Source organism: Mustelus asterias, unplaced genomic scaffold (assembly GCF_964213995.1).
Source record: "Mustelus asterias unplaced genomic scaffold, sMusAst1.hap1.1 HAP1_SCAFFOLD_182, whole genome shotgun sequence".
Lineage (NCBI taxonomy): Eukaryota > Metazoa > Chordata > Chondrichthyes > Carcharhiniformes > Triakidae > Mustelus > Mustelus asterias.
Window position 1 is genome coordinate 233,997 of NW_027590181.1, and position 24,319 is coordinate 258,315.

The following is a 24,319-nucleotide window of genomic DNA, read 5'->3' on the forward strand; positions in this document are numbered from 1 at the left end:
TCATCTTATATGCCTCTATTAAGTCACCTCTTAACCTTCTCTCTAACGAAAACAGCCTCAAGTCCCTCAGCCTTTCCTCATAAGACCTTCCCACCATACCAGGCAATATCCTGGTAAATCTCCTCTGCACTCTTTCCAACGCTTCCACATCCTTCCTATAATGCGGCGACCAGAACTGTACGCAATACTCCAAGTGCGGCCGCATCAGAGTTTTGTACAGCTGCAACATGACCTCATGGCTCCGAAACTCAATCCCTCTACCAATAAAAGCTAACATACAGTACGCCTTCTTAACAACCCTATCAACCTGGGTGCCAACTTTCAGGGATCTATGCACATGGACACCGAGATCTCTCTGCTCATCCACACTACCAAGTATCTTACCATTAGCCCAGTACTCTGTATTCCTGTTACTCCTGGATCACCTCACACTTTTCCGCATTGAACTCCATTTGCCACCTCTCAGCCCAGCACTGCAGCTTATCTATATCCCTCTGTAACCTGCAGCATCCTTCCGCACTGTCCACAACTCCACCAACTTTAGTGTCATCTGCAAATTTACTAACCCATCCTTCTACACCTCATCCAGGTCATTTATAAAAATGACAAACAGCAGTGGCCCCAAAACAGATCCTTGCGATAAACCACTAGTAACTGAACTCCAGGATGAACATTTCCCATCAACCACCACCCTCTGTCTTCTTACAGCTAGCCAATTTCTGATCCAAACCACTAAATCACCCTCAATCCCATGCGTCCGTATTTTCTGCAATAGCTTACCATGGGGAACCTTATCAGACGCTTTACTGAAATCCATATACACCACATCAACTGCTTTACCCTCATCCACCTCTTTGGTCACCTTCTCAAAGAACTCAATAAGGTTTGAGAACTCAATAAGGTTTGATAGGTGTAGGTTTGATGGGCTGAATGGCCTCCTGCACTGGAAGGATTCTATGATACAATCCTAGTAATCTTCATTACCCGCCCGTGCCATGTGAATCTTCTCTGTAATATTTTGTAATAAGATTATATCTGTGTTCATTCTATTTTATTCCCTTGGTAGCTCTACAATATAAGATAAGCACAGCATGCCTCGAAGTCCAACCTCGAGTGAAGATGAGATGGCACAGAGCATTTCTGATTATTCTGTTGAATCTGAATCTGACAGCTCCAAAGAAGAAACAATCTATGACACCATCAGGGCAACAACAGGGAAGCCTATCGCCAGGATGGATGACATCCAGAGCAATACGCTGGTCATCAGAGTCGTCATTCCTGACTTGCAGCAAACGGTAGGAACCTCAGCATTCAATCTTTTCTTTTGATAAGATAGCGTCAACAAGGGAAACTACAGCAGTCGGCAAAATCCAAAATGGATTCATTCAGAATAGACAGGGATGAGACAGAAATAAGAGCAGAAGTAGGCCATGTACCCCCTCAAGATCATGCCTGATCTTTTATCTCAACTCCAATTGCCTACCCGTTCCCCACACTGGATTTAATTGAAATGTGAACGTGACTTTGTCCAACAAAAGGAGTCAAAATTTCACGGAGGCGGCATGGTGGCACAGTGGTTAGCACGGCTGCCTCACAGCGCCAGGGACCCGGGTTCGATTCCCAGCTTGGATCACTGTCTGTCTGGAGTCTGCACGTTCTCCCTGTGTCTGCGTGGGTTGTCTTCTGGGTGCTCCGGTTTCCTCCCACAGTCCAAAGATGTGCGGGTTAGCTGGATTGGCCACGCTAAATTGCCCTTTAGTGTCAGGGGGACTAGCTCGGGTAAATGCATGGGATTATGGGGGTATGGCCTGGGTGGGATTGCGGTCGGTGCAGACTCGATGGGCCGAATGTGGGATTCTACTATTTTATGATGTCTGCCAAAGTTGGGAATTGAGGTGAATGGAAAATGCCGATGCCCGCTGGCGTGTCAGTTGCCTTAATAAGTTCCTGCACTTGCTATTTTTGCCAAAACATATTTGGCACCAGCAAGGCACACTCTGCCCAGCTGATAAGGCTGTTTAGGAGCTTCATTAACCATCGTCAGCCTCCAGCTTCTAGTTTAGCTGCCTAGAGGTGGATACCCAGAGGCAGCCTGGGTAACCAGCATTCCAGACAGGCCTACATTCCCCCCTGCCTGTCTGGATATGGGTACAGCCAAAGGTTGCCCTGTAAAGGTATCCCCCATTCTCCATCGCCCCCACCCCCACCCCAGTGGTGGCCCAGTCACTGAATCTGATTTTGAAAAGTTTATTGAGGGAAGGCACCTTCAAGTTGAAGCACCCTTCAGTTGCTTATCCTCTACAGCAACCTGTTGTCCCTCTCAGGTTGGAAGGCCTCTGCTTGACCCTCCAGTTTCGAGACCCTGCCCTTAATTGGACAGACACGCAGGAAGTTTCCCGTCCTGCCCACCATGGGAATCGTAGCGGGCGTGGAACGGACCATGCAAAGGTCCATTGACCTCGGGTGGGATTTTCCGGTTTTGGGGTGAGTGCGGCCGGAAAATCCTGCCCCCAGTCTCCATTCCAATTCAGGCTCTGTGAAAATCCCCAAAAGGAACTGTTTCCCCACAATGACAGATTCAAAGTAAAGTTTATTGATTAGTCACAAATAGATTTACATTTGTATTGTGAAAATCCCCTAGTCGCCACACTCCGGCGCCTGTTCGGGTACACTGAGGGAGAATTTAGTCCGGCCAATGCACCTAACTAGCACGTCTTTCAGACTGTGGGAGGAAACCGGAGCACCCGGAGGAAACCCACGCAGATACGGGGAGAACGTGCAAACTCCGCACAGACAGTGACCCAAGCCAGGGATTGAACCTGGGTCCCTGGCGCTGTGAGGCAGCCGTGCTAACCACTGTGTCACCGTTCAGGACCCAGAAACTGTTCCGACTCCCTTTCCGTTCCCCCAGAGGGGCTCCATGCCTCGACTGACTATTGAGTTGTGGACCCTGAAATCCTAAGGGTTACAGCGAGAGTTATATAAAAGCCCATCTGCCCCTCGCACCTTCCCCCCCACAAAGATAAATTTGGCTTGAAAGAAATGTTATATTTTATGTAATTGAATGTATGTAAAAATATTTCCTGCTCCTCTCCACACCACCCCCACCCCCCCACCCCCCATCCCTCCTCCATACACCAGCTAAGTTAGAACATTATGAAGTCAGGACTCATAAAACTCCAATTTCAGAGTGGATTGTAAGAAAGTCAATGTTGTAGTAGATGTTGTAAGGCCCCTTAGGATGTTGAGGCTGTTGTAAAAATGTTATGATTGTAAGTTGAACGTTCAAAGTAATGTGCATTTTTGTACAGTATTGGCGATTATGTTACAGACCGTACCAAGTTATTGACACACAATGTACCTTTATATTTTTCTCCTAACACAAATGTCACACATTGATAGAGCATTCACAACAGAAGCCGCAGCGTTCAGTACTTTTACACTCCATTGATCCCAAGGAAGTAAGAATCATAGAATGCCTACAGTGCAGAAAGAGGCCATTCAGCCCATCGAGTCTGCACCGACCACAATCTCCCCCCATAACTCCACATATTTACCCTGCTAATCCCCTTGACATTAGGGTCAATTTAGCACGGCCAATCAACCTAACCCGCATATCTTTTCACTGTGGAGGAAACCGGAGCACCCAGAGGAAACCCATGCAGACACGAGGAGAATGTGCAAACTCCACACAGACAGTGACCCAAGCTGGGAATTGAACCTAGGTCCCTGGCGCTGTGAGGCAGCAGTGCTAACCACTATGCCACTGTGCTGCCCTAGCATAAGCATCAAAATTCACATGGGGCATTTGACACATCCAACAAACAGTTATAAACCTACTGGCCAGAATGTTACACCAGAGGATTTTCCCATCCTGCTGCAGTGAACAGAGATTTGGCTGGGCAGGACAAAATGATTGCATCTGAAGGAAAAATGAATGGGGGAATTAATTGGACTGAAGATGTGTTTCTTTCATGGCTACACTGAACATGGCCAGTGTTGAGATCCAGCCCTCTATGGGATTTGTGGCATGCTGTATTCAGCTCAGCGTTAATTTGGGGTATACATGGCTCTCCTCTCTGTCAATGGTGCAGGCGGCCATATACATCCTGCATCCTCAGGTATGGATAAGGCCGTTGTTGCCAAGGTCATTCTGCAGAACGTTTTAGTGAAGGTAAGTATAATAAAAACTTGTTTTAAATCTCATAAAACCATTTACTTGTTCATGTGAAGTGTCAGCAGAATTGTTTAACTAAATTAAACTGTTAAATTTTAGCCTATTCTTTGTTCCCGTAACATAATGGTCTACTCAATTATAAAGCATTTTCGTTATCCCATTCAGTATCAGTGCAACAATATGGAACTGACAACCTATGCTGTAAAAACACTTTGAAAAGGTTAACTCTCCGGAGATGCGTATCACCAGCATTTATTGCGCATACTTAATTGCCCTTGAGAAGGTGGTGGTGAGCTATCTCCTTGAACCACTGTCATCCATGTTGCGAAGGTACAACCAAGGTGTGGTTCGGTAATGGGCCTTGGGATTTGACTAAGTGACAGCGATATGCTTCCAAGTTGTGTGACTTAGAGGGGAACTTGGGCATGTGGCAATGTTTACATGCACTTACAACTCTTGTCTTTCCAGGTGGTAGAGGTCACAGGTTCAGGAGGTGCTGTCCAAAGGAGCCTTGTTGAATTGCTGGGAGACAACCTTTGTATTGCTTTCAGCATAGGACCTTGTGTTGAATTTTTAATGTATAGATATGTCTCGATGTGCAAACAGGTTCATTGCATTTAATTGCTTTTCATAATTTCCTGGACTGTAAGATGTCTTAAAGTCTTTTTAAACAAAGAACAAAGAAAATTACAGCACAGGAACAGGCCCTTCCGCCCTCCAAGCCTGCACCGACCATGCTGCCCGACTAAACTAAAACCCCTACTCTTCTAGGGACCACATCCCTCTATTCTCATCCTATTCATGTATTTGTCAAGATGCCCCTTAAAAGTTGCTATCGTATCTGCTTCCACTACCTCCCCTGGAGTCCCAGGCTCCCACCACCCTCTGTGTAAAAAACCTGCCTCGTACATCTCCTTTAAACCTTGCCCCTCGTAACCTTAAACCTATGCCCCCTATTAATTGACTCTTCCACCCTGGGAAAAAGCTTCTGACTATCCACTCTGTCCATGCCACTGATAATCTTGTAGACTTCTATCAGGTCGCCCCTCAACCTCCGTCGTTCCAGTGAGAACAAACCCAGTTTCTCCAACCTCTCCTCATAGCTAATGCCCTCCATACCAGGCACCATCCTTGTAATTTTTTTCTGTACCCTCTCCAAAGCCTCCATATCCTTCTGGTAGTGTGGCGACCAGAATTGAACACTATATTCCAAGTGCGGCCTAACTATTTGTGTATATAGAGGGTCTGATGTTACATAGCACTTCACTAAATGATTTCCAAATGGGTCCAAGACTAGATCTTCTAATTTACTGTTATTTTAATGCCCAATGATATCCCCGGTGTAATTTCTTCAATGTTACCGTAAAAATAAACTACAGTGACTCCTTTCTTTAGGGGGAATTCTAACTCCCAACAGCCCTGCAATTGGATGACACGGTCCATTATAATGACCAAGCTTCCTAACACCCTTCTGAAAAATTGCCAGCCACTGGGGAAAGAGTATGGGAATGGGCTGACACAGATACGATGGGCCAAGTGACCACCTCCTGCGTAACTATGATTCAGCGATTGCTCTCTGCACATGGCGATAGCTGACGGGTTTATGCCAATGTGTTTTATCCCATTTGGAATCCATCGGCAATTTATTTTTATTTTTGCAAATGTTCACAATTGCAGATGTCTCACTACTGCACCCATGAGAATCATTTGGCGACATTTTGGGCTTTTTCCCCCCCCCCTCTGCTTGTTTCATGTTTCAGACGAGATGCTGCATCTAGAGTTTTGCTGAATGTAGAATCTGGAGACATTCTTGTCTGGTGAACAGAAAGGGGCATTTGGCCCATGAAATCTGCACTAGATCTTTAGAAAAACACTCGAGATAAGTCTCCCTCCCAAGTCTTTCACTGCAATCTTTCCACCTGGAAGTATTTATCCAATTCTCTTTTGAAAGCCACCATTGAATCTGTGTCCTATGCATTCCAAATCCTAATCACTTGTCTCGAAAATGGTCGTCCTCATGTCATCTCTCGTTCTTCTGCCAACCACCATGAATCTGTGCCCTCTGGTTATCCATCTTATAGCCATTGGAAGACAATTTCTATTTATTCATTCTGTAGGAGCTTTTGACCAGTGGCTGGACGAATTAGGTTCTAAGTTTTACAACTATGCTTCAGAGTTCCTAATCAAATCTCATTCCTCTTGGCACTTTGGTGCCATTTAAGCAGTATTACATTCTGCTGAGACCACCACCACCACCCCCCTCCCCCAACGCCCCGAGCGGTTCTGACTTGGATATATGTCTGCAATGCTGCTGCCAGTAGCTCCTCCATCCGTGAGGTATTTCTTTCATCTTAGGCTGCTGATGATACTGAGATTATTTTGCCGCAGATTCCTGTAATATAGAAAAATGAATATAATCCTCTTCCCAATTTCAATAGCATTATCGTAGATCTTTTAGTTTATGTGCTAAAAAATACTTTAAATAACACTGCTTGCCACTCTGATTTGTACATTTCCTGTCATGGAGGTCATAATATACACCTGGATATTGTAGGTGAATAGGAGTGAAAAGGAAACCTATTTGCGCTCTCTATTTCTCTGTCTCTCTCGCCATTTCCATTCCTCTCCTTTTGGAATCCGCTCTCTTACATTTCTTTCGCCATTTCTTACTCACCCCTCACTTGTGTGCCCACTCTCTAGCTTGGTCTCTTATCCTCTCTTGCTTGCCCTCTTCTTTTGTTCACTCCGTCTTTCTCTCACCCCTCTCTCTGTCTCTCACAACTGTTCCACACCCTGATGGTGCGTAGGTCAGGCTTTTGTCTGTTTTTATAGCTTCATTATTCCTGGGACAGGTCGCTCGTCAGTCACCAGTCTCTCTCACCTAGTGTTCTCTTTCTCTTTTGCCCTTTCTCTCACTCCTTCTCTCTTTCACCCTCTATCCCTTATCCTCTCTCTCATGGTAGCACGGGGGCACAGTGGTTAGCACTGCTGCCTCACAGCGCCAGCGACCTGGGTTTGATTTCTGGCTTGAGTCACTGTCCGTGTGCAGTCTATACATTCTTCCCATGTCTGCGTGGGTTTCCTCCGGGTGCTCCGGTTTCCTCCCAGAATCCGAAAGACGTACTGGATAGATGCATTGGCCATGCTAAATTCTCCCTTAGAGTACCCGAACAGGTACTGGAGTGTGGCGACTGGGGGATTTTCACAGTAACTTCATTGCAGTGATAATGTAAGTCTACTTGTGACTGATAAATATATTTTATAGTGAATTCTCTCACTTGCCTGCTCTCTTTCACCATCTCTTGCTTACCATTTCACTTCCTCTCCCCCTCTCTAGCTTGTTCTCTCTGTCGTCTTTCCTCTCATACTCACCCTGAAGTTCTCCTCATGTTCCCAAATTACCTGATAGTTTCATTGACAATTAGTCATAATCTGACGATGTGCATTCTGGATATTTCCATTGGCCTAAATAGGGTAAGGAAATCTCTCATTGGTCCATCTCTCTTTGTTCCGCATGTGCGTGCCAACTGAAGAAGCCAGCAGGAGCCAGCCATTTGTGTCACAAACACTGAGGAGAATGCTCATGAAGCTGATCCCTCGAAAATACATACACCTGTGTGACACATGATGACAGAGGAGCGGGATTTTCCAGCCGCGTCCGCCCCAAAACACGGAAAATCCCACCCAAGGTCAACGGACATTTGCATGGTCCGTGTCCTGCCCACTATGATTCCCATGGCGGCTGAGATGGGAAGATACCATACAAAGAGTTAGACTGAAAGTGCAGTGGGACATTGACTTGACTCCATGCTTGCCCAATGTTTCATTATTTGCACCATAATTAGCAGTAATAGTAATTGAAAAGGGGATGTGAGTGTGAAGGACAGGAGGATGTCATGTCTCCCTCAGAACCTCAGACTTTCACAGTAGCTTCATTGCAGTGTTAATGTAAGCCTACTTGTGACACTTGTGACAAATTTAAACTTAAAACTTGATCTTTAGCATCTGATTTACTGCATTTATTGGTGCCAGCTGGAATGTTGAGCTTGTGCCTCAGCACAATTCTCTAAATGAAGTAAAATCCAGTCCAAACCAAGGCAAACCCGCCTGTACGCTGGCAAGAATTGTCACATTAATCTAGTCGATGCATCTTAGATCAAAGAAATGGCAGCCTGCATTGAAGGAAGTAAAACTTCCCTTTGGATAAAAGACATAAGCTGGAATTTCACCATCCCGCCCGCCATGGGAATCGGAACAGGCGAGGGGCGGACCATGGAAAGGTCCGTTAACCTCAGGCAGGATGGTACGGTTTCAGGACGAGCGAAGTCATAAAATAGCGGTCATAGAATCAACAGTGCAGAAGGAGGCCATTTGGCCCATCGATCCTGCACCGACGACAATCCCACCTAGGTCCTGTCCTATCCCCGTAACCCCACATATTTACCCTTCTAATCCCTCTGACATTAAGAGGCAATTTAGCACAGCCAATCCACCTAACCCGCACATCTTTGGACTGTGGGAGGAAACCGGAGCACCCGGAGGAAACCCACGCAGACACGGGAAGAATGTGCAAACTCCACCCAGACAGTGACCCGAGCCAGGAATTGAACCCAGGTCCCTGGCACTGTGAGGCAGCAGTGCTAACCACTGTGCTACCGTGCCACCCCTGATTGTGCCACCATGTCGCCCCCTCATAGGCCGGGATTTTACTGTCCCTCCCGCCACGGGAATTGGAGCGGGTGAGGGGCAGACCATGGAAAGGTCCGTTGACCTCGGGTGGGATTTTATGGTTTCGGGACGAGCAAGGCCATAAAATCCCGCCCACTGACTGAGGAATGTTCCTTGTGAGGCAATTATAACCGCTTTTTAGAAGCTCTGTTTTAATGGATTTTTATACAAACATTGAGCAAATGTGAACACAGCTTGTGTTACAATCCCAGTTGGTGCTATAACTGGATACAAAAATCCCAGAATGGAACCTGAAGCAAAAGACCCTAACTTTTACATTTTTTAATCAAACATGGAGGAACAGAGTCACAATGCACGGTGGCACAGTGATTAGCACTGGCAGCCTCACAGCGCAAGGGGCTCGGGTTCAATTCCTGGCTTGGGTCACTGTCTGTTCTCCCTGTGTCTGTGTGGGTTTCCTCCGGGTGCTCCGGTTTCCTCCCACAGTCTGAAAGACGTGCTGGTTCGGTGCATTGGCCATGATAAATTCTCCCTCAGTGAACCCGAACAGGCACCGGAATGTGGCAACTGGCGGATTCTCGCAGTAACTTCGCTGCTGCGTTAATGTAAGCCTACTTTTGACTGACGAATAAACTTTAAACAAAATTTTTATTAAACATGAAAAATTGGATTAGAATACAATACTCTTTTACTCCCTCCTTGCCTTAACGAATGCATGCATGTTTTAGATTAACACAGATGATACGGTACGTTTGAACCTACAATGGTCTCATCAACACACACAGTCCTTTTGTAAAGCACACAAATTAGCTGTGGGCAAATACACACTCCTCTTTGAACCTAAATTTCTCCTCAGAATGCCTGGATGATTGTTATATGAAAATTTCCAAACTCCACTCCCAAAACATGCATTAAAACTTTCTCTCGTAATAAGGTTTGACATTAATAGGTTGCATTCTGAACTCCACTCCATGTTTTCCAAAGGACTCTTTTGAATAGATCTTCCGCTCCACTTCTTCCAGTTAATCCACTCCAGGTTTTACACAGACCCTATTTAATCATAGAATCCGACAGTGCAGAAGGAGGCCATTCGGCCCTTCTTGTCTGCACCAACCACAGTGCCACCAAGGCCCTATCCCCATAACCCCATGCATTTACCTTACCTAGTCCCCCTGACACTAAGGGGAAATTAAGCATAGCCAATCCACCTAACCCACACATCTTTGGACAGTGGGAGGCGACCCACGCAGACACGGGGAGTTCCTGTAGGAAGTCCGTAGTGTCGCAACAAAAGCTGGGGGTTCTTTGTACACTGGGTTTCAGGATGCCCTCGGCGTAGCCGGAGAGGTTCTCGCACAGGGTCCCATTGCCCGATACGATGGGATGGCCGTGTGTGTTTGCCTTGTGTATCTTCGGGGGGCAGTAGAGATCTCCAACGCGGGGAGTACGTGGGATGAGAGCACAAAGCCCTTCCTACAGAAACTCAGCACACATGGAGCAGTTGAACCAGGAGCACTCCTCGTCACAATGGATGTCTCAGCACTCGACACCAGCATCCCCCATGACGATGGTATTGCTGCAACTGCCTCAGTACTCAATGCCATCAACTGCCAGTCTCCAGATGCAATTTTACAACTCATCCACTTCATCCTGGACCACAATGTCTTCACCTTCAACAACCAGTTCTTCATCCAGACACACGGAACAGCCATGGGGAACAAATTCGCACCTCAATATGCCAACGTCTTCATGCACAGGTTCGAACAAGACCTCTTCACCGCACAGGACCTTCAACCGATGCTATACACTAGATACATCGATGACATTTTCTTCCTTTGGACTCATGGTGAACAATCACTGAAACAACTATATGACGACATCAACAAGTTCCATCCCACCATCAGACTCACCATGGACTACTCTCCGGAATCGGTTGCATTCTTGGACACATGCATCTCCATTAAGGATGGTCACCTCAGCACCTCACTGTACCGCAAGCCCACGGATAACCTCACGATGCTCCACTTCTCCAGCTTCCACCCTAAACACGTTAAAGAAGCCATCCCCTACGGACAAGCCCTCCGTATACACAGGATCTGCTCAGATGAGGCGGATCGCAACAGACACTTCCAGACGCTGAAAGATGCCCTCATAAGAACAGGATATGGCGCTCGACTCATCGATCAACAGTTCCAACGCGCCACAGCGAAAAACCACATCAGAAGATAAACATGGGACACGGTGGACAGAGTACCCTTCGTCGTCCAGTACTTCCTGGAGTGGAGAAGCTACGACATCTTCTCCGGAGCCTTCAACATGGCGTTGATGAAGACGAACATCTCGCCAAGGCCATCCCCACAACCCCACTTCTTGCCTTTAAACAACCGCACAACCTCAAACAGACCATTGTCCGCAGCAAACTACCCAGCCTTCAGGAGAACAGTGACCACGACACCACACAACCCTGCCACATCAACCTCTGCAAGACGTGCCGGTTCATCGACACAGATGCCATCATCTCACGTGAGAACACCATCCACAAGGTACACGGTACATACTCTTGCAACTTGGCCAACGTTGTCTACCTGATACACTGCAGGAAAGGATGTCCCGAGGCATGGTACATTGGGGAGACCATGCAGACGCTACGACGACGGATGAATGAACACCGCTCGACAATCACCAGGCAAGAGCGTTCTCTTCCTGTTGGGGAACACTTCAGCGGTCACGGGCATTCGGCCTCTGATCTTCGGGTAAGCGTTCTCCAAGGCGGCCTTCACGACACACAACAACGCAGTGTCGCTGAGCAGAGACTGATAGCCAAGTTCCGCCCACATGAGGACGGCCTCAACCGGGATCTTGGGTTCATGTCACACTATCTGTAACCCCCACGACTTGCCTGGGCTTGCAAAATCTCACTAACTGTCCTGTCTGGAGACAATACACACCTTTTTAACCTGTGCTTAGCGCTCTCTCCACTCACATTGTCTGTCCCTTTAAGACTTGATTACCTGTAAAGACTCGCATTCCAACCATTATTTTGTAAATTGAGTTTGTGTCTTTATATGCCCTGTTTGTGAACAGAACTCCCACTCACCTGACGAAGGAGCAGCGCTCCGAAAGCTAGTGGCTTTTGCTACCAAATAAACCTGTTGGACTTTAACCTGGTGTTGTGAGACTTCTTACTGTGTTTACCCCAGTCCAACGCCAGCGTCTCCACATCATGAACTCCACACAGACAGTGACCCAAGGCCGGGAATCGAACTGGGGTCCCTGGCGCTGTGAGGCAGCAGTGTTAACCACTGTAACACCGTGCCACCCTCAAAGAAATTTAGGATTTCTATGCCTTGACTGACCTTCACTGTTACACATATTCTGATATCCAGCCAATACTTTCTTCCCAATTACTTTAAAATAGTTACATAGACCAGAGTGAGACATTCCAAATTTTAGAGTTACTTTAGAAACCGTTCGCTAGCATTTTCACCAATCAATTCCTTGTTAGCTTTGTCTGGGATGTCCATGAACAGTATCCTGTTCCATTTCCAAGTTTCCAAAACTGACTATCCTTTAGTTCCTCTGGAGCTCGCTCTCTTGCACTTTAATTGTACAGCTTTTCCGCTGGCCAAGCTGAGAGAGATTTTCCCTCTCTAGCTGCCTGTCACCAATTGCTTTTACCAGAACAGGAGGAGATGTTCCCTCTCTGGCTATCTATCTACAGCTGCCTCGTTTCCAGTCAAACTGAGAATAGAGGAAGAGCTTTTTTTCTTACAAGAGCATCTAGTTGCTAAGCAACTATATTTATTTGTTTTGCTATAGCTCTCTCTAAGCACAATAGCATCGCAGTTGGAACTTAACCAATCCCCGCACATGCCCAGCATGAATCTAACTACAGGCACAGAAACATCAAATCAAATGCACCTAAAACTATATCTTATTTCTAATGTTTACCCATACAAATATAAAGCCCTTAAAACCACCTTTGGTTTCCTAACACTTGTGTCATCAGAAACCATCCACTCATTTGAAATACTTTTGCTGCAGGGGAGGTGATGGCCTGGTGGTATTATCGTGAGATTATTAATCCAGAAACTCAGCTCGTGTTCTGGCGACCCAAGTTCGGATCCTGCCACGGCAGATGGTGAAATTTGAATTCAATAAAAAATACCTGGAAGTAAGAATCTACTGATGACCATGAAACCATTGTCAATTGTTGAAAAAAAACATTCATTAATATCCTTCAGGGAAGGAAATCTGCCGTCCTTACCTGGTCCGGTCTACACGTGACTCCAGAGCCACAGCAATGTGGTTGACTCTCAACTGCCCTCTGAAATGGCCTAGCAAGCCACTCAGTTCAAGGGCAACTAGGGATGGGCAATAAATGCTGGCCAGCCAGCGACGCCCATGTCCCACAAACAAATTTTAAAAAAAGGTTTGTGCATAACAGGCAATGGGAGAAGGTGACATTTGATTGGTTTGAAACCTAATATATAACCTGTTCAGTTCCACTTCCTGTTCAGATACTGGACAATCACACACGATCCTTGCAGGTGGCAGGATAAGTTGATAAAGCTGTTTGAATGAGAAAGCAAGCAAGATTGTTGGCTTTATAGATAGAGATGAGAAATTTAAATGTGTAGCACTGCTTAATGAAGCAAGTTGGGCCCTGTTCTGGGACTATTTAAAGGGCCACTCCACAAATTGCAGTCAAAGTGTTTTTTAACTTGCGTTCAATCAAAGAAGCATTGTGGTGTGTTACTGGTACAATTTGAAGGTGCCCAGGGAGTAATAGACCAGTGGGTTTACCATGGGGAAAGGAAAAGTACTGGAATCCCAATTAAAAGAGAGAATAGAAGAACATCGAGAAAATAAAAATCGAAAAATGAATAGCCAAAATGGAATTCAAAAGGGAAAATCTTGCTTCGCTAGCCTCAGTGAACTTTTTGAGTAGTTGACAGAGAGAGTGGACAATGGTAGTGTAGTCGATGTAATATATGTATGGATTTTCAAAAGGCCACTGATAAGGTGCCACATAATAGACTAATAGTTAAAGTTAAGGATGCAGAGTCAAGGGTCAGGTGGCAGAATGAATTGCTAGTTGGCTTTGAGACAGAAAATAGGAGCAGGAGTAGGGCATTCAGACCATTCAATATGATCATGGCTGATCCTCCATCTCAATACCACACTGTCATTCTCTCCCCATACCCCTTGACAGCTTTGAAGCCTATAAATCTATCTATTTCATTCTTCAGTACATTCAGTGACTTGGCCTTTCTGTGGTAGAGAACTCCACATGTTCACCACCCTCTGAATTTCTCCTCCTCTCAATCCTAAATGGTCTATCCCATATCCTGAGACTGTTCTAAACATGCCTAGCTGGAGGAAACATCATCCCTGCATCCAGTCTGTCCAACCCTGTCAGAATTTTATACGTTTCATTGGCAGCAGTTTGGGGTGACTGGCTATCAGACCGTGGCAAGGCCACTTTTCTGTGAGGGGGCAGCAGGTTTATGCTCCACACAATTACTGCCGTTCTCATGGAGCAGCACCCCAGCAATCCTCGTAACCTGCCCACCACAGAATGGGCCACAGCAGAGAGTCTGCACGCTTGTTTGGGCACTGAGTAGCCAGGATTGCAGCAGTCGGAGCCTGAATGGCAGCCAGCTTGGATCTCCTGATCTCTGTCTGAGCTTCCCCTGCCGCACTGGTACATCAGGAAGTCTCTAACTGCACTGCAGGAGACGCTAAGACAACAGCAATCCTCAAACAGGTTCAGCCTGGTTGCATTTCTGTGGCAGTGCCCACAGTTTTCACAGTGGATGGGATGGGCTTCAAGCTCTGCCCAATGTCCTGTGCCAACAGTGGAGACAGATTCATAGAGTCATACAGTCATAGAATTATAGAGAATTACAGCATGGAAACAGGCCTTTCGGCCCAACTTGTCCATGTCGCCCCTTTTTTAACGACTAAGCTAGTCCCAATTGCTCGTGTTTGGCCCATATCCCTCTATACCAATCTTACCCATGTAATTATCAAAACGCTTTTTAAAAGACAAATTTGTACCCGCCTCTACTGCTATCTCTGGCAGCTTGTTCCAGACACTCACTACCCTCTGAGAAAAAATTGTCCCTCTGAACCCTTTTATGTCTCTCCTTTCTCACCTCAAACCTATGCCCTCTAATTTTAGAGGAATAGATGGCAAATTCTTCGAGGAGGAGCGCCTACTCAAAGAATACCCCCAGCCAATCAACATGCCTCCATACTCCTGGCCAGTGATAGAAGGCCACCTGGAAGCCCTGTCAATGCACCAAGATGCTTGATGTGCATCGTCAACACAGTGTTTCCCTGTAGTTCGTCGTTAACGAGGTCCTCATCTGAGTCTCTTGTGCGACCTTTGTCCTCTGGTGAGCTGGCACATGAGGTGACCTGTTGCCCTGTCCTGGCCACAGACAACACTTATCAGGTGACACACCAGGTGCAGGTCCCGCTTCTGTGTCAACCTCTAATGTTTGTCTAGTGCCACTATCTGAGCTGGTGGCTGAGAGAGTAGGGTCTAGTGATGGTGCTTCTACCTCAGAGCTCTCTTGTTATACTGGCCTCTCTGCCTGAGGCAACCCTGGTGGCAATTCTTGACTTTGTGAAAACACAGAAGCAAAAGGGGAGAGAAGGAATGGTGGGAAGGATACAGGATTTCCAAGGTTTATGTGTGTGCGTACGTGGGCATGTGTGTGTATGTGCATGTGCGTGTGTGTGTGTGGTACATGTGTGTATGTATGTGTGCGTGCATGTATGCGTGTGCATGTGTGTGTCTGTGTGTGCATGCATGTGTGTCTGTGTGTGTGTGCATGTGTGTGTGTGTTGGTCAGAAAGCTGTACTTGAAACTCACGATCCTCCTTAATCATATTGAAAGGCAGAGCAGGCTCAACGGGCTTTATGATCTCTTCCTGCTTCTATCTCTTGTGTTTGTGGCTTCAAACTATCCGACCAGTGCTTCCAAAGCAGTGTCACTAAAGCAACAGCCCATCTCTGATGGGGGGAGGGGGGGTGGTTCATTCTCCTCTTCCACATTGCATCAAAATGGTTACCCTGCAGTGCAGCGCTGCAACCTTCCTTTGATAAGGACAGCACCTTTCAAAGTTGAAGACTGCCTGGAGAGATGATTGTTTAAAAGCCTTACTCAGCCCCCTGAGGTGTATAGGCAGGTTGGTCGTACATCATAGCCCCCAATGGCCAAAAACTCAGGGCTAATGAATTTCTAACCCCTGGAGTTTACTTAAAGAAAGTTATTCAGGAGCTTGCAGGGAAAGCAGAAGCAGTAAATCAAAGTCAATTCTTCTCATTAAAAGAGTTTCTTTAGTATATTGTTGAGAGGGAATTGGTATACGTCGAAGCACTTTGAGGAAGCTTTAGTAAGGTCCAGCGAGAGTGATTGACAGCAGAAATGAAACCTGTCTTACGCACAGTGATGCAAATTGAATAAATAGCAGCTCCAAAGAAAATTGTGTGAGATAATTAGAAGTGGGAATTGTTTGAACTGAACAGCTGTGATTTGCAGTGGGGAAAATACATGCCTTCGTACATATCAGGGGCACAGTTAAACACAGTGGGTGAGAAATTGTCTCGTGTGGTACCATTTGTAGCAGCACCGTCAAGGCAATTGCCCCACTCTCTGTGGTCCCCTGGCCCATAGCCGATTCCTGCACATCCTCTATGCAGATCTGTTAGCAACAGGCCACGTATGTGGGGCCTTCTGTTAAAAGGATGCAAATGGACTCTGTCCTGATGTCATGCAGTACATTTAGCTGATAAGATGCTAGGTGTCTTAATTGGGAGAACAAATGTGCAGGTGGCACAGTGGTACAGTAGGGCGGCAAGGTGGTACAGTGGTTGGCATTGTTGCCTCACAGCTTCAGGGACCCGGGTTCGATTCCCGGCTTGGGTCACTATCTATCTGGAGTCTGCACGTTCTCCATGGGTCTATATGGGTTTCCTCCGGGTGCTCCGGTTTCCTCCCACACTCCAAAGATGCGCGGTTAGGTGGATTGGCCGTGCTAAATTGCCCCTTAGTGTTCCGGGTTGCGGGCATTAGAGGGATTAGCAGGGTAAAAATGTGGGGTTGTGGGCACAGGGCCCAGATGGGATTGTTGTCAGTGCAGACTCAATGGGCCAAATGGCCTCCTTCTGCACTGTAGGGATTCTATGATTCCTGAGGTACACTGCAAACCAAAAGTATGAACCTGCAAGGTGGACCTTGCAGGATTTGTTCATGAAAGGGCCAGGTACCAACAATTGAAGATAAGGAATCTTGGAAGATTTGGAACTTGTTTTATTGGGAAGTGTCTGGGAGCAATTTGGAAAAAGCTGGAAAATCTCAGCAGATCTGATAGCATCTGTGGAGAGAGAACAGAGCCAATGTTTCGAGTCAAGATGATCCTTTGTCTTCAGCTCTGACGAAGGGTCATCTGATTCAAAATGTTGGCTCTATTCTCTCTTCACAGATGCTGTCAGACCTGCCGAGATTTTCCAGCTATTTCTGTTTCAGATTCCAGCATCCGCAGTATTTTGCTTTCATATTACGGGAGTAATTTGGACTGTTTTTGGTGGTGTTTTGGTTTTTTCTTGGATTTGCCGGAGAATGTTGCTACATCCTCGCAGTGAGGGCAGAGGAGAAGGTGACCTGTCTACCGAAAAGCTGCGACAAGTATAGGCGCCAGCAGTGGAACATAAGAGTCTGGGGCTCAAGCACGACGGGGGGATGGAGCAGTGGCTTTACAGAGGGAAAGTTCTGTGTGATGCCCTCCTGCTAAGTTGAAACTAGGACATCTCTCTGCTTCTTGACAATGACAGGAGGATGTCCATCAGGCTAGCCAATGCTCTTAGCATCTCAGTGTGCATGCCCATTTGGTGCCTCCTGTTGTGTTTTGTGACTCGGAGACATGCAGAGATGAGAAGGAAGAATTGGTCCTGCCCTGCAGAGGACACAATGAGCTCATATTTTTTGATGACCAGTTGTACTGAACGCGGAACCCAAGCAGTTATCCCAAAAGAGCTGCATCCGCATGTTGGGTGGCACAGTGGCACACTGGTTAGCACTGCTGCCTCACAGCGCCAGGGACCCGGGTTTGATTCCTGGCTTGGGTAACTGTCTGTGCACGTTCTCCCGTGTCTGCGTGGGTTTCCTTTGGGTGCTCCGGTTTCCTCCCACAGTCCGAACAATATGCTGGTTAGGTGCATTGGCCATGCTAAATTTTCCCTCAGTGGGTCACTGTCTGAGCGGAATCTGCATTAGACCCGGGTTTGATTCCTGGCTTGGATGACTGTCTGTGCACGTTCTCCCTGTCTGTGTGGGTTTCCTCCGGGTGCTCCGGTTTCCTCTCACAGTCTGAAAAATGTGTTGCTTGGATGCATTGGCCATACTAAATTCTCCCTCGGTGTACCCGAACAGGCGCCGGAGAGTGGTGACTAGGGGATTTTCACAGTAACTTCATTGCAGTGTTAATGTAAGCCTACTTCTGACACTAATAAATAAGCTTTATACTGAATTCTCTCACTTGCCTGCTCTCTGTATTGTATTGCATTGTGCCCAGGAAAAGACAGTTGGGTGTTGTTAAGAAGAAGCAACAATCTAGTGAAGGGTTCTGGGATTATTGTGATTTTATTTTTCACAGCTCAGTGGGGAACCACTGTTCCAAACGCTGCTGGCAGCTGACTCTCTTTTGTTTGTTTTTGTAATAGCTGGAAAACCTTTGTTCACACTGGATTGGTCACAATTTGTGAAACGGCTGCATCGTTCTTGATATTTGGAGGAAATGTGTGAACAGAAGCCCTGAGTTAATAATGTTTTGTTCCAATATTCTCAGTGTAGATATTGCTAAGCACTGTTACGTAGGTCTTTGATAAAGAAGGAAAGATGCAATTAACAAAAGATCAAAGCATGACTTTTTTTGTCCAATAGACAGCAAAGCCCATTTCTCTGCATTGTAGAATCATAGAATCCCTACAGTGTAGAAGGAGGCCATTCGGCCCATCGAGTCTGCACTGACAACAATCCCACCCAGGCCCTATCTCCGTACCCCATGCAATCACCCTGCTAATCCCCTGACACTAAGGATCAATTTAGCATGTCCGATCAACCTAACCCGCACATCTTTGGAGTGTAAGAAGAGGTTCATTAATGGCAGTATATATATATTTTTTGTTAAAGACACAAATTGGCCAGCGATTTGTGGCAAGGAAGAGGTAGCCCCATGAATTGTAATTTGCCACAAGTTGTTGGCCTCTCCCCTTTAGCTTCTCAAACACAAAATCTCACACTCAATCTCCCTGAAGTTATTTCTTTGCCCGTTAAATGCACCGCAGGAAGTTGATAATATTCATTAACAATGTAAGTACAATTTTAACTATGTGATAATTATTAATGACTGCCAATCAATCTCTCTGACTCAAAATGTGCACACAATAATTAAATGGAGGGAGATCTCATTCCTTCAGATTGTGGATTGTTGTTGGAGATTTTAAATTGTATAATTTTCCATTTTAACTCTTAGCGAGCTTCTCTCTCTATGGAATGTTTCTTTCCTTCTTTATTTCTCTTTCTGCGCCTGATTTATCATTGAATCTATCCACTCTAATTCTTAGTCCTTCCTCCCCCTGTACTTCAATGTATTCAAGTTGGATCCTGGGGGAAACGTTTGCATTGAACACTCAAGTGCGATCGCATCCTGTTGAATTTTTATCCCTTTTCAAGTTGTCTCATGCATGTGTCATGATGTAAAGGGTGGCACGGTGGCATAGTGGTTAGCACTGCTGCCTCACAGCGCTAGGGACCCGGGTTTGATTCCTGGCTTGGGTCACTATGCGGAGTCTGCATGTTCTCCCCATGTCTGCGTGGGTTTCCTCCGGGTGTTCCGGTTGCCTCCCACAGTCCGAAAGACATGCTGGTTATGTGCATTGGCCATGCTAAATTCTCCCTCGGTGTACCCGAACAGGTGCTGGAGTTTGGCGACAAGGGGATTTTCATAGTAGTGTGAATGTAAGCCGATTTGTGATATTAATAAATAAACTTAAAGTCAGGTTTTCCTGTACTTTTCCATAGCAGTGATGAAATCCCGCTCCATGATTTCCCTTGTCTCAAATCACTGTAATTGACTTCATTCCATAACTTATTCAGACACATGTGATTTAACTGGGAATTTTCACATGGGAAAGTAACTAAACTCAAAAAAACGTTGTGCTAATTTGTTAAACGTTTTAAACACTAACCTGTTTCATCCATTCGGAAAGAACTGTGTGTGGTAAACCACTGTTAAGCTTATTGCCTGTGTGTGTGTGACATGCCTGGACATGCCCCTGCCGGCCCTGCCTGAGACTCCTCCCCCCCTGGTCCAGGTATAAAGGTGACTGCTCCCCACCTCCCTGCCTCAGTCTCTGGACCAGTTCATCAGCATGGGTGTGTTCCAAGTCTTTTGCGAATAAAAGCCTATTTGTTCTTGCATACAAACTAGTCTTTGCTTGATTGATAGTGCATCACTGTGGTCATATAATCATGTGTCTTTTCATCAATTGACGCTGGCTGATAAATTAGATTCCCTTTTAATTTGATGGGATTCCAGAATTTTTGCTCAGATGTAGCATCATCATGTGTTTGTCTGTTTATGATTAGATTGATCAATCATTGATACCTGAATACCTGTGCCACCGTGCTGTTCTGAATTCAGGTCAGCACAGTGGTTAGCACTGCTGCCTCACAGCGCCAGGGACCCGGGTTCGATTGCCAGCTTGGGTCAATGTCTGTGTGGAGTTTGCACATTCTCCCCGTGTCTGTAAGGGTTTCTTCCGGGTGCTCCGGTTTCCTCCCACAGTCCAAAGATGTGCAGGTGAGGTGGATTGGCTGTGCTAAATTGTCCCTTCGTGTCAGGGGGGCTAGCTAGGGTAAATGCAAGGGGTAATGGGGATAGGGGCTGGGTGGGATTGTGGTCAGTGCAGACTTGATGGGCCAAATGGTCTCCTTCTGCACTGTAGGGATTCTATGCTTCTATCAGTCAAATTCCATGTTTTTGATCTGGGATTTTTAACCTAGATTTTGAGGACCTAGTGGCATGAACACCATAAATCAGTGACCGTAATCATAGTAAAAGTACACTTTTTGGAGAAGTGAAATGTGTTGAATTCATTCACTGTTCGGTATCATTTTACTCTGCCACCTTTTACAGAAATGTATGCGGTTTAATCCGGATGCCACTGTGTGGGTTGCCAAGCAACGGATCCTGTGCACTCTGAATCATAGTTTGAAAGATGTGCTGAACTATGGACTGTTCCAGCCAGCAAGCAATGGAAGGGACGGCAAGTTCTTGGATGAGGAGCGCCTACTCAAAGAATACCCCCAGCCAATCAACAAAGGAGTTCCCTCACTCGAGGTAACCAGTGGCAAGAGAGCCAATGGCTTTCTGGATCTTCTCTTACCAAATGACCCAACAACAGGGAGGTGATGGCCTCGTGGTATTATCACTGGACTTTTAATCCAGAAGCTCAGCTAATGTTCTGGGACCCAGGTTTGAATCCTGCCACAGCACATGGTAGAATTTTAATTCAATAAAAAAAATCTGGAATTAAGAATCTACTGATGACCATGAAACCTTTGTCGATTGTTGGAAAATGCCATCTGGTTTACTAATGTCCTTTCGGGAAGGAAATCTGCCATTCTTGCCTGGTCTGGCCTACATGTGACTCCAGAGCCACAGCAATGTGGTTGACTCTCAATTGCCCTCTGAAATGGCCTAGCAAACCACTCAGTAAGGGCAACTAGGGATAGGCAATAAATACTGACCAGCCAATGGCATCAATGTCCCACGAATGAATTTTTAAAAACTTCGTCATTCTGATTAATGACATTACCAAATTTGGTGATTTGGGAATTTTAAAAATTGACATGTTGAGAGAAATTTATATATTGACTTCACAATGTCCCAAAGTACTACTTAGGCAATGACTTATTTTTGTTGAAATGTGGGAAACGCAGTAAGAAATTAGTGTACAAGCCTGCAACACAAATGAGATATATGTCCAGATATTCATCTAAATGTTAGCTGAGGGATAGATGTTGATTATGATGCCAGGGAGATGTATTTACTCTTCCTCGAATAGTGATGTGGGAGCATTTATGTGACCACTCAGGAGGGCAGAGGGGGCAGTGGTTTGATAGCCCAATCCATCACGCAAACCAGCCTCCCTTAGATTGACTCTGTCTACACTTCCCGCTGCCTCAGAATAGTAGTCAGCATAATCAAGGACCCCACACACCCTGGACACAGTCTCTTCCACCTTCTAATGTCGGGAAAAAGGTACAAAATCTAAGAGCATGTACCAACCGGCTCAGGACAGCTTCTTCCCTGCTGCCATCAGACTTTTGAATGGACCTACCTTATATTAAGTTGATCTTTCTCTACACCCTAGCTATGACTGTGATACTATATTCTGCAACCCTTCCTTTCTTTCACCCCTAGGTACTCTACAAATGGTATGCTTTGTCTGTATAGCACTCAAGAAATAATATTTTTCACTGTATCCCAATACGTGACAATAATAAATCGAATCAAATCATAAAATCCCTACTGTGCAGAAGGAGGCTATTTGGCCCATCGAGTCTCTGACTGAGCATCTTACCCAGGCCCTATCCCCATAACCCCATGCATTTACCCTGCTAATCCCCTAACCCACACATCTTGGGGCACTAAGGGGCAATTTAGCATGGCCAATCCACCTAACCTGCACCGTTTAGCACATCTAATAACTTAGAAATGAATCGCAAATTGTTCTAGGCAAATCTGTATTGAGTTTGCTCATACACAGCAGATCTGTTATTGGCTGAGATGGAAATGCTGTCCAGAACACCCTGTGGGACAATGTCCACATGAATTGAGAAGCTTCTTTTACAGATCTGGATTTACTCTGTACTCAGGTGTTTCATCAGCCTGGAGATCCAAATCTCTTTTGCCAAGAGCTCTCCTCAAAGCTCTTACATCCGCTACAGCAGGGTTATGGTCTCTCCTGAAGGATGGCACTCTTGTTAATCTAATACTCGTTCAGTGCAGGGCAATAAGGGTTCGATTCTTAAGAGTGGGACTTGGACGTAGCTTGGGGAATGAGGAACCACTTGGATCCACCATGCATTTCTAATATGACCACTTTGCAATTAATTTTCCATTCATTCAACTCTGTTTGCTTCTCGAAAAGCTAGCGGCATGGTTTTATTGATAAAGGTCACTGTGAATTAAATCAAGGAAAATGTATCTGTTTCGGTTTCCAGTTTTGCTACAAGAAACGAGTCTACAAGCAAGCTAACATTGATGAAAAGCAAATTTCCAAACTTCATACAAAGGTGAGCGTGCTTTCATAATCTTCACATTTTTTAAAAAAGGGACATGTGTCACCCAGAGAGAAGAACAATTATAATTCTTTGCCAAATTTACTGCTCAGTTTCCTATTAAATTCTTATTAAATTTTGGGTATTTCAAATTAAGTAAATTCTCAGAATAAAAATAACATTTCTGCTCGTGTGGCTACCTTTGCAGATGTGATAAACTGCACAAGTAAACAGATTGGTTAATCTCGTAGCCATAATTCTCGCTTCTTGGTGGCATGTAGGATTCTGAGGGGGTTTGACAGGGTGGATGCTGTGGTGATTATCCCTTTAAGGGCAACACAGCAGAGTAAGGGTCACATGGGCTGTGCGACCTATCAGGGTTCAGAGTATGGAATCACCCCATGGTGAGAGAGGCTCTTAGGCAAAAAGACATTTTGGGAGCAGGCTACAGCCTGTGCGGCCTGTTGTACAATTCTTATGAACAAATCATAGAATCCCTACAGTGCAGAAGGAGGCTATTCGGCCCATCGAGCCTGCACCTACAGCAATCCCATCTTGGGTCTTACCCGTACCCCCATGAATTTACCTTGCTGGTTCCCCCTCACACTGAGTGTTTAGCATGGCCAATATATCTAACCTGCACATCTTTGGAGTGTGGCAGGAAACTGGAGGAAACCCATGCAGACAGAGGGAGAATGTGCCTATTCCACACAGACAGTTACCCGAGTCCAGAATTGAACCCGGGTCCCTGGTGCTGTGAGGCAGCAGTGCTAACCACTGTGCCACTGTGCCGCTCAAATACCTTTTGTGTACACTAATGAAGTCTGTGAACATGCGTCTTTACAACGCTGAGAGGATATTCCCCCTTGTGTTTGAGATGCTCAAGTGCATCAATAGCCATTACAGTGGCACAGTGGTTAGCACTGCTGCCTCACAGTGCCAGGGACCCGAGTTCGATTCCAGTTTAGGTCACTGTCTGTGCGGAATCTGCACGTTCTCCCCTTGGCTGCGTGGGTTTCCTCCGGGTGCTCCCATTTCCTCCCACAATCTGAAAGATGTGCTGGTTAGGTGCATTGGCCATGCTAAATTC

General features: G+C 45.9%; 1 protein-coding gene across 1 annotated transcript in view; it reads left to right on the plus strand.

Moving 5' to 3' along the window:
• Positions 1 to 1,091: 1,091 nt before the first annotated feature.
• LOC144485276 (SH3 and multiple ankyrin repeat domains protein 2-like) overlaps positions 1,092 to 24,319 on the plus strand; it is a gene marked incomplete at its 3' end in the record, with an annotated part of 595,748 nt that continues 572,520 nt past the window's right edge. Inside the window, exons 1-3 of the mRNA XM_078203484.1 lie at positions 1,092 to 1,295; positions 21,080 to 21,283; positions 23,173 to 23,244. Of these exons, the coding sequence (XP_078059610.1) occupies positions 1,092 to 1,295; positions 21,080 to 21,283; positions 23,173 to 23,244 (480 nt within the window). The remainder of the gene's footprint in view (positions 1,296 to 21,079; positions 21,284 to 23,172; positions 23,245 to 24,319) is intronic.